General features: G+C 35.9%; 2 protein-coding genes and 1 pseudogene across 3 annotated transcripts; 2 read left to right on the plus strand and 1 right to left on the minus strand.

The window, feature by feature from the left end:
* Nucleotides 1–1237: 1237 nt before the first annotated feature.
* On the plus strand, nucleotides 1238–3510 carry LOC137713540 (co-chaperone protein p23-2 pseudogene; annotated as a pseudogene). Its single transcript, XR_015955663.1, has 3 exons — nucleotides 1238–1601; nucleotides 2681–2766; nucleotides 3375–3510. The product of XR_015955663.1 is annotated as a co-chaperone protein p23-2 pseudogene (transcript).
* Nucleotides 3511–3901: 391 nt separating this feature from the next.
* On the minus strand, nucleotides 3902–8399 carry LOC137713538 (uncharacterized). The gene is made up of 10 exons (XM_068452851.2): nucleotides 8169–8399; nucleotides 7508–7772; nucleotides 7132–7233; nucleotides 6762–6931; nucleotides 6466–6599; nucleotides 6181–6358; nucleotides 5364–5937; nucleotides 5098–5210; nucleotides 4751–4994; nucleotides 3902–4399 (listed from the first exon to the last, which is right to left on the minus strand). The coding sequence occupies exons 1-10, from the start codon at nucleotides 8231–8233 to the stop codon at nucleotides 4166–4168; spliced, it is 2079 nt and encodes a 692-aa protein (XP_068308952.2). The 5' UTR covers nucleotides 8234–8399; the 3' UTR covers nucleotides 3902–4165.
* Nucleotides 8400–10027: 1628 nt separating this feature from the next.
* Nucleotides 10028–15871, plus strand: LOC137713328 (FH protein interacting protein FIP2). The gene is made up of 11 exons (XM_068452611.2): nucleotides 10028–10235; nucleotides 10778–10887; nucleotides 11357–11491; nucleotides 12366–12521; nucleotides 12947–13030; nucleotides 13198–13244; nucleotides 13334–13407; nucleotides 13628–13686; nucleotides 13879–13938; nucleotides 14992–15072; nucleotides 15723–15871. Exons 1-11 carry the CDS (start codon nucleotides 10190–10192, stop codon nucleotides 15774–15776), a joined length of 906 nt encoding a protein of 301 aa, XP_068308712.2. The 5' UTR covers nucleotides 10028–10189; the 3' UTR covers nucleotides 15777–15871.
* Nucleotides 15872–19395: the final 3524 nt, after the last annotated feature.

Consider the following 19395-nt stretch of genomic DNA (forward strand, 5'->3'; position numbering starts at 1 on the left):
TTAAGGATTTTTTTGGTAAAAAGGTACGAGCTGCTTACAAACTTTATTAGTCGACTAGTCATTTTTTACATACATCAATATTGGAGAATAAAATGTTCAAAGTCACAATTGGCTAGTTATATGAATTTTTTAAGGTATTGAACTCGTCATTTATAGTGCATAAGAGTGGAATGTGATATATCCCAAAATTACATGGGGAGAGAGAATTATTAGACCGTAGTAGGCCACGAATTGGTTAGCTCAGTTAATTTTTGTTTTAACGAGCCTACTATTTTGTTTAAGTTCCTCCCGTCTAATTTTCAAAGAGCCTACTACCTTCAACCGGATTTGAGCTTAACAGGATATCGAGAAATTTTCAGTGTGCCGAAAATACAACTTATTACACTATCATAATATAAGTGGTTCAATACTTTTAAAAAAAAACATTTCAATCAAATTTTGACATTTATTATACTGAATCATATTTTCAACAGATTAAAAATCTCTCCACACTCAACCTCGAAATGCCATTTTTTATTTTTTTGGACACATGATAGGCTGATCTGTAGTTTTTATATTATAACAACAAAGATTCGAACATAAAATCTCGAAAATCAAGATGAGTTTTTAACCATCTAATTACGACCTGGTTTGGTACTGAGGTGATTATGAAAAAAGCTGCTATCAAAAAAAGCTGGGAGCTGTTTTTGTGTTTGGTAAACACTCAGCTTCAGCTTTTTTTGACAGTTTTGGGTGAAAAAAAGCCAAAAACAAGAAGCTGCAAAACCCAGCTTTGAAAAACCGGTTTTTTTTCACATCTGTTTTACATAAAAGTTTACCAAACACTCTAATACTGTTTTTTTTTTTTTTTTCAAAAGCACTTTTACAAAAAAGTTTACCAAACACTCTGCTGCTTTATTTCACAGCTGCTTATTCTCATAGCACAGCAGAAGCAGCTTTTCTTCAAAGCACAGCAATACCAAACCAACATGTACCACTCCGAACCGCAGACTTACAATTTTACAGCCAAGAAGAAAAAGGTTGACTTTTTTGGAACATTCCTTCTACATAGGTTTGACCGTCGAGGGTTTGTGTCAAAATTCTCCATTTCCTTGTTGCCTTGTGCTCGCTGTTCTTACAGTACCCATTACACCTGATCTGTGCCTTCCCCCGGCCGCAGCGACGCTCTGAAATGAGTTCCTCCTTCTCTCCCCTCAATCTCTCTCTCTCTCTCTCTAAAAGATTTCAGTTTGATTAATTTTTGGTTGTGTTTTGTGGTGGGACCAGTCGGCAGCCGGAGGTTCTGTGGGCGCAGCGCTCCAACAAGGTGTACCTGACGGTGGCGCTACCGGACGCCAAAGACACCACCGTCAAGTGCGAGCCTGGGGGATATTTCAGCTTCTCCGCCGTGGGAGTCCAAGGCGAGCCCTTTCACTTCACTCTGGAACTGTACGGTCCAATAACCCCCGACGGCTGCAAAACCCGAACTGGGTTCCGGAACATTCTCTGCTCGATCCAGAAGGAGCAGGGAGGTTGGTGAAAGCGGTTGCTGAAGACGGAAGAGAAGCCGGCGCCCTACATTAAGGTTGATTGGAACAAATGGTGTGACGAGGACGAGGAAGGTGAGACTTGTAACTTGTTTTTGTTCGTCAAGTTTCGATTTTTATAAATTGGGTTGTTTTGTTTTAGCTTTTTGTTTGGTATTGGTTTATTTTTCGAAATTTTATCATGTTTTGATTGATGGGGTTCGTCTGGTTATGATTTTGTCTTACCAATTTGTGATTCTGAGGTGAATAGCGAACCACCGAAATGAATTTTTGGATAGGAGAGGTAATTTAGGATGGAATAAAGTTCATAGCTTGTGAACTATCTGGAATTTGGATCAAACATAATAAGATATATGAGTCCATATAAACGCTATAGTTTGGCAAGTAGAATCATATGTCTTGCCTTTTCTTGTTCATGCGCTTGTTGTTGTTTGTCCAAGTAGTGAGTGATCGAAAGGAGAGAAGCAGGACTATCTGGTGATTTCGTCCGCTCACTATGGCGTGTACATAAAACTGAGCTCCTTGGGACCTTGTCCCTATTTAAAGATTATCAGAGTAGCAGAGGGAGACCAAACGTTTCAAGTAGCTGGTAAAAGGGCAAGCGAAGATTCAACAGTTGCCATCTTTTTCAGTATATGTAGAATCCAATGGGGCAAGTATCTACACTAAGGCAAGTCTAGCTGATAAAATTTTCCACAGAATACACAGTATATTAGGATATTTTTAGAGTTGGGAGGGAGGGATCCTTGTTGATATTTTTTGTGAAGATGGGTTACAAGTATTTTCCGAATGGTGGTGTTTACGTTTGTTAAAGAAATTTACACGGTTATTTAGGTAACATTCAGATTTCTTGTTGCAGTTTTAGGATTGGTTTGGTTTGTTATTGTGCTATTTAGGTTTAATTTGACTCTTTAAAGTTGTCAGGAATCATTTTCCAAATTCATGAGGTCCCAAAATGCTCAGTAGGTATATTTATGTTACCCGCACTGTTAGTGTTAATATGAAATGCCATGGTTGGCCTGGGCAATGCCAATTGGGCATGATTGCCGTTTTTAATTCGACACAATCTTAAGTATCATGTGCCTGCAAATTCAGTAAAGTTCTTGAGAGAGATTTTCCTGGATCTGTCTCAACTTTTGTTTGGTCTTTTTCAGCTGATTTGGCCTCCGATGATGATCATGATGCGGTAAATATGACACCCTGTATCATTTAGAGTAATGGATTAACTTCACCTAATCAGGTAAAATGGATTTTGTACTTTTGCAGTATGTTGGTCAAGTGTATTTTTCCTCTCTGTCCGTTCGTGATGTTCATCACAGTTAATCTTATAGAAGTATGTGCATTTAGTAATTGTTGCTGCTGAGTCCTTACGAAAAGTTCCGCAAAGTTTCTTTTACCAAGATAATGTGGTGGCTTAAACAGCAAGCCAGTGGCAGCATCCTCTGTTTGCAAACTCACTTGATAATTTATACGCATAGTGAGGCACATGAACTGTCAAGTTGATTTCTTTCAAGCCATAATTTGTAGACTTTCAGTACATTTGACATTTCTTCTTGTTGTGTTTAAAGTTTGTTTGTCGTCAAGAGTCCTAAAAGATAAAATATATGAGTCTGCATTTTAAAAACTACAAGTTTACAACAACTTCTCTGTTACTCTCAAGTTACCATCCATCGTCAATTTGTCCTTGAAAAAGAAGAAACCCTAGCGATGCCATTTAGGACACTGGTTTCAGTCGGTGGTTGAACGAATTAGAGTGAGTCATATGAAGTGTGTTGGAAATGTTAAAAAGTGTTGCATCTGCATCTCTTTCTCACGGTTCTTTAACCACTGGTTTTGGATTGTTTACAGATCTTCCGGACCTGGAGAAGGCGAGAATGTGGGAAAATGGTACTGAAGTCGTGAGTAGCAAGCAACAATATGGGATGGACGGCAAGCGACTCTTATTATGTAGATCAGAATAGAGGGAAAGCTCGTTAAACTTGATGGAAGCCAGAATACTTCGCTTTTGACATGACATGACAGATCCTCTTGCTCTAAACTTAGTATTCTCTTCGGTTCGAACTCGAAGGTTTCACATACAATGTGGATCAGTTGACTGCTGTAGTTCATCTTTAATCACCAGAAAGAGCAGAATGGTCGGCAAAAAACTTGGACGATGAGAACGAAGAGAAAATCCGTGAGTATTAGACCCTGAACTTGTAACAACGTGAAACAATGGTCACTTCAATTAACTTCAGTAGAACTTTTGTCCCTTATTGCCGCTTTAAACACTTAATTTAGATGAAAGTTGTAACGCTGTTATCCAAAAAACATTGCCCCATATTATGACAAATTCAAGGACCAATACTCAGCTGAAAGACTGAACCTCACAGTTCGACTAAAATTCGGAGACTGACACTCCAATTATTATTAACATTACCAGTTTTGCTGTAAAGAAAGTATGACAATAACAACATTCATTTATAATCCATAGGTCTTGACGATGATGATATTTATTTACACATGGCCACACATGCAAGCTACCCTTCTTCTGTATGCATTTACCGCAATGTCGAAAAGAAATCGGGGAACCACGACAAACCGGATGCAGAAGCGCAACGGAAACTATTTCGGGCAGATGCAGTCGGAAGCAGACTTATTTAGTCTGTCTTGGACTCTCGAGTCTCGACAACACGGACAGGAATGACTGGAATTGAATCCCACCATTCTCTTAGTCGTCTGTTGCTTTGGTTCTCCCCCTTACTCATACCTATTCTTGATGCCAATGTCGAAGAGAAGCAACAAACTATGGCTGCCATTATAATGAACTTCACCGGAACCACCGCCAAAAATATTGCGATCGCACTCAACAACGCCATCGCCGCATTTGCATGCTGCAACAACAATTAGAGTTTGTTAATTGGATTGATCAGTCTCTTATATGCATGAAAAAAGTCGGCAGGACATAAGCATTGCGACATTTGAGCCTCGAAATTACGAGTATTTTCGACTCTTGCTAATAATGTTGTGCACATAGTGAGTTGTAGAAGTGAATATATAGCTTGGCTGCATAAATAAATGGGAATTTTAACAAAAAGCTCTCCGTACTGTTTACTTTAACGAAAAATCACATTTTTACACTAAAAAGTCAATCCTGGTACTATTTACTTTACTTTTTATTTTGTCCTTATCGTTAAAACTCAAAATTTTCAAACTCTTTTTATTAATTTTCCTTAAATAAATACCTTGCGAGCCTTCGAAATATATATGGACCACAACTTCAATATCGAAACATTTGCTATCTGCACCATCTCATGCACAGTTTGCATTCCATGTTGAGCAGACACTATGCTTTCTATTGTACTCTGGTCCGAGGCGGTGCACACGACTATCTCATTGCATTTTATATCAAGTCTTTGCCGTCTTGCTCTAACCATCTTCGCAACAAGCGAAATGAAGAAAGCGGCTATTGCTTTGCCAACCCACTCCCTGCATATCAGGAAGAAATTATTTTTAACAAAGTCGCATTCACCAACTTCAAATTTTATTAAGCTTACGTAGCACTGCAGCTAAATAGAGAAATGAGACTTACTGATAGGTGACTATTAAAGCCACAGCAACCACCGTGAGAGTGGTTGACGGTCTTTCCCATGCGAGTACTTCTTCAAACCAAGGCACTGAATTCCTAAGGGGCCTTAGTAGCTCCTACACAATAAAACGAAGTCAGATGATTGTAGTGAGGATGTCTGCGAAGGTACATGTGCGGAGGAAAATTAAGCTTAATATAAACAAGGATATTTCCGCCGTTGGATAGATGGAAGTTGCTCTAGAGTGATATAGACGGGGTTAGATACTTGCCAAAAAGGTAGTAGCGCTTTCACTGATTCCCTCCTCTTTAAGTTCCTTTGTGGTAGCTTTGGCAATAGCCATTTCCTTTTCTTCCTCTCTTGCTTGATTAATTGCTGTTTCTAGTAAGGAACTGTCTTCGACTTGACCGCTTGGAGTTGGGGTTGCACTTTCGCTGCTGCCTACTTCTGTCTCTTGACCTAAACTTGAGATGATCATTGACTCTGACAAGTTCATGCTCCTTAGGATTGAACTAGCACTACATGGATGCCCGCTGTTTCCCTTTTTAAGACTCTCTGCAAGCTCTTCCAGGACGTAATCTCCCTTCGGTATCTCATCGAACAAAGAAAAAATTAAGAATCTTGTTGGTGGAGGGGGTGATATTCTCAGCATTTCTCTTGCTGCATGGAGCCTTGTTATTGCTAGGATTGTCCTTGAATGCATCTCCCATGCTTGTATCGGACAATTTATCTCATACTTTGCTAGGAAACGATGCATCAGCATAATCTCCTTGGAGAGGGCAAGCCAATGGTCACGCCTTGTAGAGCTTGTTATCTCGGGGAACTCCAGAACAATCCCCTCTGATCTACAAATTTGGTGAAACAAATCATTAATCTATAACAACAATATCAAGATTCTAACGAACTTCGTGTAGTTGTGTTTCTGTTTGGTCGATGTGGGATCAGGAGGACTAGAAACCCTAGCGAAGATTTTGGTTTTTCAGTGTGTCAAATACTAGTTTCTAAACAAGCGAGACATAGATCGATTAGCTATTTAGTGCCTTGGGTTAGACTAAAATATGAATGCAGTGCAGAGTATATGTCCTTACAATTCAGGAGACTCGTAAATTATAGCCTTGTCAAAAAGTGGAGCACCCCATGGCCCTGTTGAGGCTGGCTTCACCGTTTGCTCCACATCCTTTGTAAGGTGTATTTTAAGAGCATCTTCATACGTTAATACTCCAGAAGCCTCGAAATAGAGTGCGTAATTTGTTAATGTAAGCCTACCTGAAATACCGATGCATGGCTAGCCATATCAAATCGATTGCTTAATTATGGGGAACAGAAACTACATATAAGATTGAGATGATCAATGTTCTCTTTTCTAAACAAACCAGGCCAACTTGTTCCTCCAATGTGGCGCACAACTCGCTGTGTGCTAGCAGTTCCCTCGACATGTAAAATGAATTCGTCATCTGCAAGCTCCACACCCTTCGGTTTTGCATGTTTTACCAAATGTTTTATACATCTATAAAATCAAAACAGTACAAAGGGAAAAGTTGTAACATGTTATTATTCTAAATGGAAGGTTCAACTAAGGTATTAAAGAGCGTCTCCAACAATATTAGCTGCTTATTGGGCATGCGTCGACGCATCATACAAATGAAATATATGGTTATAGATGCATCACCTATCAATTTCCTTTAAATATTTGTCATAGGATGGAAAATGGAGCCGGTTTCCTGTAGACGCCGTTAAAGTTTCAAAGGTAAATCTCCCATTGACAACATCTGTAACTAGTGGAACCAGCGACCCCATCCAAACAAATGCATCTTCTCCAACATCTTTCTCGTTATCAACCTGCCAGACAGTAGGTGAAGAATGAATAGAAACAAAACACAATTGTGACTGCAACGAGGAACAAAATTAAGTTAGGGTTCGAGCAACGACCATTACTTTAACCTATAACTTAGTTCAGTCCAACTTTCCATCTCTCTATGTACGTATCTCGGAACGAAATTACAAAATGAAATGAAATCTTAAGAAATGATATAGCTTACAAGAAGTGGCATGAGGTCTGAATAGAACAAAGGGACGTCATCTTGCTCCGAACGAAATTTTCCAGGTAATTTTTTCTCTTCTTTCTCCTTCGCTATGCACTCCTGCAAAACCCCAAAAACGTGACATTAAAAAAAAATATATATTATTATTAAGAGAATGAGAGGGAATCGAAACTAATACAATAATTTAGGAGAGTGGGAGTTTCGTACCTGGGATGTATAAGTAAAAACCAAAAAGCTATGTTTGAATGTATTATAGGGTAAATATGGTGGAGAAATTCAATACCAAACTTTTCACTTCAACATCATCATGTGGCTTAGCGAAATCACCGTTTGTATCAAAGGAAACAATCAAATTACGAACATAGTTAATTACCTCAAAAGATTCTTCGTCGGCGGAGGTAGGCATCTCCCAAGCGAGCATCATGTCGAAAGTGAAGCGGCTAAAATATCCATTGGCAATCTTTTCCTCAATGGTTTTGCACATGTCACTACTCTGCAGAGCCTTGGCACTGCAAAATTCTACCAATTTCCTCCCATAACTATTACTGTTGTTATTAGCACCAACCGGCACCGTTTCATCCGTCTTCCATGTAGTTTCAAATTCCTCCACCAATTTATCCACCGGAGTTTCCAGTTTCCTGCACGTAATATAATATTAATTATATAACCACATAATAGGATTTAATCGCGAAGCATGCATATACACACGATGTAGACGTAGCCCCATTGGTTTGGCTACAACAGTTGTGTTCTCTTCTGTGCCCTCGACATGCGCGGTTTATGGTAGTTTAAAGTAGAATAGTGATTTGTATAAAAAAGACACTCATCGATATATAAAAATATATGGTAAACATGGATTTGAACAACAAATATGAATAACAATATTTGCAGGTGCACAGGAGATTGCATATGAAGAACAACAAAAATGTTTACCGTATATTGTTCCTCATATGAAGAACAATATATAGTAAACATGGATTTGAACAACATGGATTCTATATACATGAATTGCATATTATATATGATGGACTTACAAAGCGCATTTTTGAACGACGTCGTTTGCAATGGAGGACAGATGCTTCAACCTCATTGTGGACATTGTTGTTTTGTTGCAGATCTGCAGAGAAATTAGACCAGAAGATTGTTTGGTTTCAATAGGGAGGAAGGAGGAAGGAGGAAGGAGAAGGAGATGGAGAGGCAGAGGCTGAGATGTGTTTCTGCATGGAACTGCCACGTTTGGCTGGCCATGCAGCAGTTGCTGTTCCACCCAAGTGTTGCACAGTGCTCGTTTCACTGAGGCTGACTTGGGCTGTCTTTCCATAACTTCTGGGTCTATTTGGGCCCAATTATCCAGAATAAGAAACCAACCACACTCTTGGCCCTATTCAACTCCATTGCTAACTAGTTGGTAATTAAGTTATTAAGATCATTTCTAAATGAGCTGTTAAATTTTAAATATAGTATTTAAATTTGATAGCTTTAAATTTTTTCTCTTTACGTGATATGTTAAATTTTAAACATAAATTAAAAAAATCATATTTATTTTCTTTGCATTAATAATGAAAGAAAATAAATAAAAAGGTATAATGAAAAGAAATTAAAAGGCAATGCTTTAATCCAATAAAAAAATTAACAAAAAAAATCTAATAATTAATTAAAAAAATTTGAAGCTGGTACAAGAGAAAGATATGTCATTCCATGTCATGCCATATTAGATTTGGCTTCTCGGTTGGAAAACATTGCTATTGTCTTTTATTAGCTTTATTGCTTATTTAGATACTTTGGCATCTCATTTGGAGATACTTGCCTACCTTCATAATATATGATGGGTGTTGTTCGTCTTTAGGTTTTCATTCAAAATCATTTCTAGAAAACTTTAATCGGACGAAAAGTGTTTAGTTATTTAAGTTTGACCAAAATAAACACACTATTTTCAATAAACAATATAATATCGATAAACAAGTTGAGTGAGCTTGTTTTATTAGGAATATCCTCCAAGAAGGACCTAATTAACAATTAAACAGTGTAATACATTGTGGAGTGGGCCAAAATGAGTAGTTATTTTTGCATAAAGTAACTAAATAAAAAAACCAGTTGAAACTAATCTCTTGTCAACATTAGAGAAAAAAGAGAATTGTAGCAATGATCCATCAACTTTAACCAAATTTGCACAATAGTCCTTCAATTAAAAATCTATGACCATTGGTCCTTTAACTCTTCAAAATGTGCAGCTATGATCATTTTCGTCAACTTTGTCAGAACTTTTGTCAAAACGAGTGTTGGGAGAATCATTGCTATAATTGGGTTAAAATTGATAGACCATTACTTCAATTGGGTTATAGCCGATAGACTATTTCTACAATTTCCTCATTTAGATTTTCATATTTGGGCCTCATTTATGTGGCACGTGACTTATTTTTATAGAAGTTTTAATAGAGATGACATAAATGACCATGATGAGTTCAAAAAACTAATGATCATGAATTTTTAATTAAAGAACCATTACTTCAATTGAGCTAAAGTTGAAGACCATTGCTACAATTTTCTCTCAAGAAAAAAGCACATCCAACTCAAGAGTTGGGATGTCTTCATTTCTCATAAAGAAGTGAATTATGCATATTCTTTTCTCTCATGCGTAATATTATTATTTTAAGTCTTGAAATTAAATAAATAAATACAAATTAAAATGCCAAAAAAAAAAAACAAAACTTGTTGAAATTATTTCCATTTTCCTCACTTTCTCTCTCGTATCACTAATTGTTAAAAAAAAAAAACACAATAGAGAATGAGACCTACATTTTCCATTTTTATGTTTTAAACTTAATTTTTGTTAGGAATTGTTTTAATTTTAATTTTAATAAATAAGTAAAATTAAGAAGAGAAGAAGGAAAAAAAAAAAAAAATCTTTATTCTACTTCTCGCTTGGCAAGTAAAAGAAGAGTTGCAAAACTCGAACCTAGAATATCATAAATTCGGAAAACCGAAACGTAAACACAAAGCTCCAAGCTTTGAAGTACATGCTCCTGCTGATTCCCAAATCGGAGCCCCCAAATCAATGACGAAGGACTCCGATTCCTCCTCTCTGATTCGCCTTAACGTCGGTAAGTCACCTCCCTTTCTTCTCTCTCTCTATTGTAATCCAATCCAGTTTAATTTCAATTTTCTGTTTTTTACAGTAGAAAATTTGTTGTTGGATCGATTTGATCGCTCTCAAATGGAATTTGAAACCCTGCATTTTCATTTGCTCAGAAAATGCAAGCAATATAAGTAAAATCAATTGAATGTTTTGGTAAGGCAATTAGTGCAATCCGTGTGTTTGTGCATGTGTGACTGATTGCAGTTGTCAAAAATTCAAAATTGGACTTTTAACTTATAAGTCTTGATAATATTACATTTTAGGGAAAAACCACTTCAAACCCAGTACTTTAGATTAAAACCCATCTTACTATGTAATGAGAAAATGACACCAAAGAAATTTCACAACTTCGAATCATTAGAGCATGACAAGTGCATCAATGGGGAGTCTTTTTTTCTCCAATTTAGCTCTTGAAGTGGTTTTGTTTGAAACTTAATATTATGGTGTAGTTTAATAGAACTCGAGGATTAGCTACATGATTTGGATACGTTCTTTGTTTGTTACCAGGAGGAAAGAAATTTTGTACTACTATTGATACTTTGACTCATCGTGAGCCCGATTCAATGCTTGCTGCAATGTTCAGCGGTCGCCATAGTCTATGTCAAGATGCCGAAAAGGTATAAACTTCTGCCTTTGAGACACATTTTAAACAGTTTTCCATTGTGACTATTGATTTCCCCACTACAACCTGACCAGATGTTAGATAATTATTTATGTACTTGAATGATCATGTATAAGAAGGCTGAAATGGCACTGAGTGGAGACATAGAGAGAACCATCTATGGTGGCCTAGACGTGTTCCAGTGAAGGCCAGTGAATGTGCTGGTTAGGAAGAGTGACTCAATCAAAACAGAGGGTAGTGCTACAAAAGGAGATGGCAAGGACGTAATTAGGAAAAATACAGTATGCTGTGATTTGTTTGAAAATATGATCCATATAGGATCGAATCAAGGGTTAGGATTCAAGTAACAATCCTAAATAGTTGGACATGAATCTAATTTTTAATGTATTTATTGTTGTGCAATTATGAATGAAATGTTCTTTTCAATTTGTATAATGATAATCTGCTCCTGGGCTTTTTTGTAGGGATATGTGTTTCTAGATAGGGATGGCAAACATTTTCGGCACATCCTTAATTGGTTGAGAGATGGCGTTGTTCCCACATTAAAAGATTCAATATATTCAGAACTACTTAGAGAGGCTGAATACTATCAACTTCTTGTGAGTGTGGTTTTACGTTTTTACATTCATCTACTCTTATTTATTATCGTTATCAATGGGCTGCACTGTAGTTTACTCAGATAGTGAATTTTTGTTCCGTGAATTTAACCGATGGATTAAAAAATGTCCTAGTTGTGGTAAAATGGTACACTAGGCTTGAAAGAGAGTAGTGCAGCAGAAAAGCAGATGCATGGATCTCTTTAAAGGGCCTTATTCCATGCGTGTAAATTGTAATGATAATCCTTTTGTTTTGAATCACAGGTGGTTCAAGGGAGCAATGTGTTGGTTACCAACATGTCTTTTTATCCTGGTCATTTGGCCTATTTACATTAACTCTATGCAGTGAGCTCAAGTGCACAATGTTATGAATGTTGGTTTCTGATAGCTCATTATTATTAAAATTACAGTTGAAAGTGCATGTGCAATATATGGGTAATATTCTTTTTTTTTTTTTTTTTTTTTTCCTGCAACATAGGAATCTTAATTTCCTTACTGTGAAGCTGGACCATATATTGAAGCAATGACCAAAGTAGTTAATGGTTCAGATTCACAGTCTAATAACATAAACTGATTATATTTCCAGAATGTCGAAACAAGTCCCTAGATATAAAGTATTAGCTTTGCAACTATTCAACTTGGATGAAACATTTTCTTATATCTCTTAACTATGTTGAAGTAGTGGAGTTTATACCTGTTCCTGAGATTCATGCATCAATATACTAATGAATTTACATGTCAAACATCTCCATTTTTATCCGCTTTCCTTCCTCCCATCGCAATGAATCCTGCCATATTTAGGGATGGGCACTGCCTCTTTTCATTTGACAGTCATCTTTCATCAAACAATGTTGTGAAATTTTTAAACAATTTTCAGGGGCTGATGGATGGAATAAATGCTGTTCTAAATAAGAAGAGGGAGTATGAAGAGTTAGATACAGAACTAACACGTACTGATATCATCAAGTGTATACAGTCTGACAAAGTGCGGTTTCGAGGTGTCAATCTTTCTGGCCTTGACCTTTCCAAATTGGTAATTTCTCAGGTTCTCAGTTCTGAAAAAATGTAAATCAGAATTCAATTTGTGCCTTGTAAAATTCGGTTTCTAGAAATTTGGAAAAACAAACAACAAGAAGCTATTTCCCTTTAGAACATCTAGCTTCAGAATTACAGGAACATAATGAAGCCCCTAAGAGATCTATACATTTCCATTTTACCAAAAATTATTTTGAATTTGCTAAACAACATCTATTACAATCTGTTTTAAGATTTAAGAATCAAAATTTCCTTTAGCATGTTGAAACCAGTTGCTTACATAAAAGTAAGCATTGATGAATTATTTGAACCTTCTATGAATTTAAATGAAATAATGTTTGGATGGTGAAAGATGCTTGATAATCCATCTATTTGATACCGTGTCGCTGACGTTGTGGTCTTACTTGATCCATGAAATTGCAGGACTTGTCATTTGTTGACTTCAGCTATGCATGTTTGAAAAACGTCTTTTTTTCACGTGCAAATCTTCAGTGTGCTAAGTTCAAGGTAAGCTTTATTTATACATGGTATGTCTGGTCTGTTAAGATCAACCGCTGTTTCTACATATTTTATTTTGTTAGAAAGTCTCACTGTATTTTTCATTGGCATATATGTTTTTCGTTTCTTTTATAAGATCAGCACATGACTATTGAGGCTTTTATATTTTGTCACAGGATGCCGATGCTGAGGGTGCCATCTTTCACAATGCAACTTTGCGGGAGTATGAAATCTAATAAATTTTCAATTAGTGATGATATTACATTATTAATGGGTTGCCTGATTAATGCATTTATATTTTGCCTAGGAAAGATGTGAATTTACTGGGGCAAATCTCCGTGGAGCTTTGTTGCCTGGTGCTGATCTTAAGAGTGCAAATCTACAAGGCAAACTTTTCTGCATTCTGATTTCTAATAATGTTTTACTATTTTATTTGTTAGTTCCTTCATAATGTTGCCTTAAATTCCTTGGCATATGTTTCTGTTCATGTAAACTTTCAAATATTTTGTTTTAACATTTTCTAAAATGGATTTAGCTTGTCTCTCTTGTTTACCAAGAGTTAAGAATATTAATTTTCCTTTTAATCGTGTTCTGTCTCTCTTGCAGATGCATGCTTGATCGATTCTAGCTTCTGCCAGGCAGACCTGCGTTCTGCACATCTGCAGGTTCTGCATTTTATCAATTGGAATATAGTTCACTTGTTTCTGAGTAGTTGGTCCCCTTTTGGTTTTTTAGAACATCCATTAATGAGATAGTAACGTTTGTTTGAGATGCGCATATTACATCAATTAAAGAAAGGCTCAGGATTTGGTACTTACGGATTGAGATGCATTATCTTCTTGCTCTTAATTTTTCAGAATGCTGATCTTACAAATGCCAATTTAGAGGGAGCTATTCTGGAAGGAGCAAATTTGAAGGTAAAGTGGAGGTTGTGTGTCAAAAGATAAAAAAACTTAGTCTGAAGTATGAATCTTATGCTTAAGAGATTATAAGAATTCCTATAAATTCATTTTGAGAACTCAATATCTTTTTTGACTTCTAAAAATGCGTATGAATTGCCATATTACATATTTTATCTTCATGGGCTTGCTAACACATTGCAATAGAAGGGAGATATCTGGCTCTTTCTTTTACTAGGAAAAAGTACCATGAAAATAGTCTTCATTTTCTACCAATTTGTTGAAACATTGAGCCTTTTTCTAATGCTTTGTTTGGTCTGCTATAATAATGAAGGATAGGTTCTTTCATTTCTTGGTTTGTTTCACCTTTAGGGAAGGGAGATAATTTAGAAAGATCCGTAACATTGAAGGTTGGATCACTTTGTGGTGAATAGGTCTTTCATGTTTAAATGAACATAAAAAACAATGTGAGATATCCGTTGAATTATCTTCTACTTTCGATCTAGTGAGATCTTCTGTTACTTAGTAAAGTAGAAAATAATGCAAGTAGACCTGGCAATTTCTTACATGACTTGTTAACCCGACCTGAAACGACACAAAAATAACAGGTTTCGGCTCAAAACGTTAACTACTCGGGTCGTTCTCGGATCACACATTTAGAACCCGCGGGTAACCCATTTCAACCTGATAAGAAAAAAGTTTGATAATTTTAAACTACTAAAAAACCTTACTACAATTATGCAAGTGATATCTTACATTCTTTTAGGGAACTTATATGGTTGGAATTTGGATGAGTTTCATTGCAATCTGAGAATTAGGAGGTCTCAATTATGGGAGATCAAGTGTAAAACCTATTTGGTTTGCTTATTTCTTGTATTTTATTATGTGATTAGGAATGCCTTCAGTCAGACCCCATGTTTGCATAAAAACGAAATTGAATTTTTCAGAAAATAATCTTGCAGTTCATCTTATAATGCATTATTGTTCAAAGAAATGAATCTTAAATGAAAATAAACATATCTCCCTCTCCTTCCTTAATTTATTTGTTTGGTTTGTCTCTTTGCATGCTAGGGTGCCAAGTTGAGTAATACCAATTTGAAGGATGCAAACCTTCAACGAGCTTACTTACGTCAAGTGAATCTTCGAGATACGGTAATGAAAGCTGATCAAAGCATTTTTTAACTTCTACTTTGATTATTGTTTTCAGAACCAAAAAATGTGTTAAATAAGGGCGGGTTTGGTATTTTCTCGTTTTTGGCTTTTAGTTTCCATTTTTTAGTTAGGGATAGAGGGGATATATATATATATATACATACATACATACATATATATATATATATATATATATATATATATATATAAATGGGAGAAAGGGAGATATAAAGAAGGGTGATGAGTTGGATATGTATGTGGGAGAAAGGGAGTTTTTATGTCATTCATTCTCCTCGATTTTTCCTTCACTCCTCCCACTGTCCCTTTTCATCTCTCTATTCGTCCATGTATTTCCTATCTATCTCTAACCGGAGAAAAAAAAAAATGAAAAGGAAAAGCAAAAAACAAAAAGGTTACTGGTGGCCCCTAAGTCACTAAAACTAGACAATGAGTTTAGGATTCACTTTCCTCCCTTGAATTGAAATTCGGATGTCCGGTATACGTGCATTACCGTAACATTCCAGTGGAGAAATTGCAGCACAGAGAATGCCCTTTCTGTTGGTAGGATAGTTGATAGGTGTGTCAACTGAATAGGCCCTTTCTGTTGGCATGGAGTTGAGGATGTAACTCTAATTTTATGTTTTGAACAGCATTTGGAAGGTGCAAAGCTTGATGGTGCAAATTTGCTTGGAGCAACCAGATGAAATTGAATGATATGGTGGTCTTTTTACATACTGTGGAGGTTTGTAATTCTGTTTGTGTATAATAACACATTTATTTTAGGGAGTTTTAACGAAAAGTTTACGGTACTGTTCACTCTAACGAAAAACCATATTTTTACACTAAAAAGTCAAACCTGTTACTATTCACTTTACCTTTTATTTTATGTTTATCATTAAAATTCAAAATTTTCAAGTCTTTTTCATTTATTTTATCCTTCGTCTTCCGTCTCCCAACATTTCCCCAATTTTACAAGGTATTGTCCAATTTGTTTGTGTACAATAATTTCTCCGTCTAACGAATATGTGTGGACCGAGCTCATCTTGGATAGGCCGACTCCATTAGGTTGTACTGATAGGCCATCATTTAGGTGTGGCCTAATTGAATTATTAGTTCTCGTGGTAATAAGGTAGTCGGAATATAGTCCATGTGGTGAAAAAAACTAGGATTTAAGTCTCTGTGATGAAGTTTATTAGGATTTAGGCTCAAAATTGAAAATTCAGTCAACTCTCCGTTAATTATTAATACGTGAGCCACACATATGAGACTAAAACAAAACTCATTGTTAATTGTTAGCATGTGAAGCTTACATGTAAGGCTAACATTATCTTTTTAGCATCACATGTGAGACTCATGTGCTAATAATTAGCGGAGAGTAAGCAAAATTTTCAATTTTGAATCTAAATCTCAACAAACTTCATCATGGAGAGTTTTTTTTTTTTTTTTTTTTTTGTTGGGTCAAACGATATATTTTGTTATATTAAATGTTAGATTAGTCATTGACGGGATTTGAATCTACTCTGTCATGCAATGATTCAACATCTTTCTATTCATATGGTAAAGGGCCACTTGTCACAGAGGCTTAAATCCTAACTTTTTTTTTTTTTTTTTTACCAAGGGGCATCACATTCATGTCGCACATAAGGAGTGAGTGGGAATAGACAAGCCAGTAGAAGATGTTGGCTTAGTTTGGGTAGAGGACAATGATGCGGTTTGGCATAAATCGTGGACCCAAAATGTAATTCATGTGGTAAAAAAGAAAGCAAGAAAGATGAGTTTCACCACATGTTAGTGTCTTTCGGTTCTGATTGCACATAATGAAAGAGATACTCACAAGAGTGCAATCGGTGACGCACTCAAGAAGTATGTCGACCGAATATGTCTTAGTAAGTCTTCTGGCCTTCAAAAGAATGCATTACTAAGGTAAAGCCACCAGTTGGTCCTTAAAAAAAATGATTGCTATGTTGAAATAATGTTCGACCAAAATAGATAAGATGTTACGTCAAATAGATAAGATGTTACGTTATAGGATGATGAGAAGATTGAAGATAAAGGAGGCAGATTGTCTACCCTCCTTTTACAATGCCCTTCACATCATTTTCTATTTGTGCGATCACGATTAAGTCACGTTAATATTTTATATTCCTATTACTTTTTGTTTTATTATCTTTATTAAAAACTCAATATAAAATGTTGACGTTGTTTAATCGTAACCGTATAATATAAGAGATGATGGAAATGACATGGTATTAAGAGGGCAGACTATCTGCCTCTGAAAATAAAATATCTAAGTAAAAAGGTCGGTGGCATATCGATTCTTAGAAATGGGTGGGCTTCCCAAATCTGTCGGCAAGTTGTTGACCGTACACGTGTCAATCACTGAAACAGAGAAGTTTGATTAGATTCACAGGACTTTGTCAAACCACATATGAAAAAGGGGATTCGGAAAATCCGTAATCATATTCGTTTATCGTGCATCGTGCAGGTAAAAATTATTGTAAATTTAAAATATAAATAATACTTAACGAAAATTGATCGATTTACGATAAATAGACGTTCAAATACTATATACTAACACTAGTGATGCATTATCGTATTGAATATGGCGTTATGTAAGTAGTCGTAGTTGAAGCTTTAAAGAGAACCAAGTGTCAGGCAGGTGCAAGCACGTGAACTTGTGTTCTGTGGCCATCGTAGAGCGGGGTGTCTGCCTCAATCTACTCCTTCTCCATGCTTCAAGATTCTTGCTTATCCAAGTGTCGCCAAAAGGATGAAGATATTATCTTTTTGTACATCTCCATACATTAATTTCTTCAATCTTCCTTTCTCCATAAACAATTTTTATTATATTTACCTTCACATATGGAATGAAATCCATCTCCGGATTTATGCATCCGAAGCAGAATGATCCAAATATTTAGACTATTCAATTTAAATCATGTGACTTTTATTATTCTATCACACTGGCTCATTACACAATGCACGCCTTAATATCTCTCTCTCTCCCTATCTCTCTCAAATGGCCCGTATTTTCGAATCCGTGTGCACTATGGTCTACGATTCTTAGGTAATTGAAGAGAAATTGAACTTGGATCTCCTAAGGTCTTTAATTATAAAAACATTTGGTAAGGACGTTTATATGATTATCCAACTAAAATAGCTCTCACACCAAATAAAATCAAATTACATAAATAATTACGAATTTATCTGTCATCTCGACTCAAGTTTTTCTCCTATGTCTATTAATCTCTGCAGTCGACACTCGACACCCTTCCTTGACCGCAACGAGGAAGATTGGGAGGTTTTGATGTTATGTCGGTCGACATCGCTAGCAAGGATCGATCCGTAATTCCAGATACAGGACAGAGTCGACTTTGATGTAGAAATACTCATATTAAAAAAAAAAAAAAAAAAAAAAAAAAAAGATTTACCGACATCCGACAGATGTGGGATATCTAAAGTCTAAAGATGAATCATGGAAGAGACTTTTTACAAATTATCTTTCCCACTTTTTTCCCTCTTTTTTTTTTTTTTTTTTTTTTTTTTGTTTAAAAAACGGTGCTAAATCTAATGGTCCAGATAAAATTATTCAACAATAAATTTAGACCGATACATTTCAAGTCAATTTTCATAACAAAACCAATTGAAGAGGAGAATTATCAAACTAAAAATGGTCTAAATCTAAATCAAGGTTGTTAGTCACTAAACTATCTGTCACAAAATTCTTCTATGTGAGTGCATAATCTAATTCTACTAGTAATTTATCCGTTCTAATCTTCATGCTAATTGTAAGTTTAAATAAAATTCTCATAGCTCAACAGTGATGATCTCACATGTGCCTAAATTGGCACAAAACTCAAAAATCTATTTACCATCAAAATCTCTTAAAACACCACCTGGTCCAATAGAATTATTATTTCATTTTCTTACAACCATCAATATTAAACTCAAACCAATATGAAGTAAGAGCTTCCCAACCATCGTTGTCGCAATAATAAGCTACAATAGCCTTAAGCATATTGTCGGAGAGCTGGCAGCCAGCATATGAAGCAAAATACTACATTTTGCCCATTTGTCAGCCCAAAAATTTACCATATTACTATTTCCAATTCGCATAGTACCCCTCATGCAAAAGTTTAGTCCCTTCAAGAACACATTTCCAAGTGCAAGAGTAATTTAAAGCAGTTTTATCATTGAGTAACTGACCCATATCACCTTTAATATACTTGCTGTCGAAAATTTTTACCCAAAGACCATTATACCCCTGCATCAATCTGAAAGAGTTCTTAGCAAGAAGGAGAGGTAGAGATGAATTTGTACCTC

Source organism: Pyrus communis, chromosome 14, assembly GCF_041283825.1.
Source record: "Pyrus communis isolate YQ-2024b chromosome 14, ASM4128382v1, whole genome shotgun sequence".
Classification (NCBI taxonomy): Eukaryota; Viridiplantae; Streptophyta; class Magnoliopsida; order Rosales; family Rosaceae; genus Pyrus; species Pyrus communis.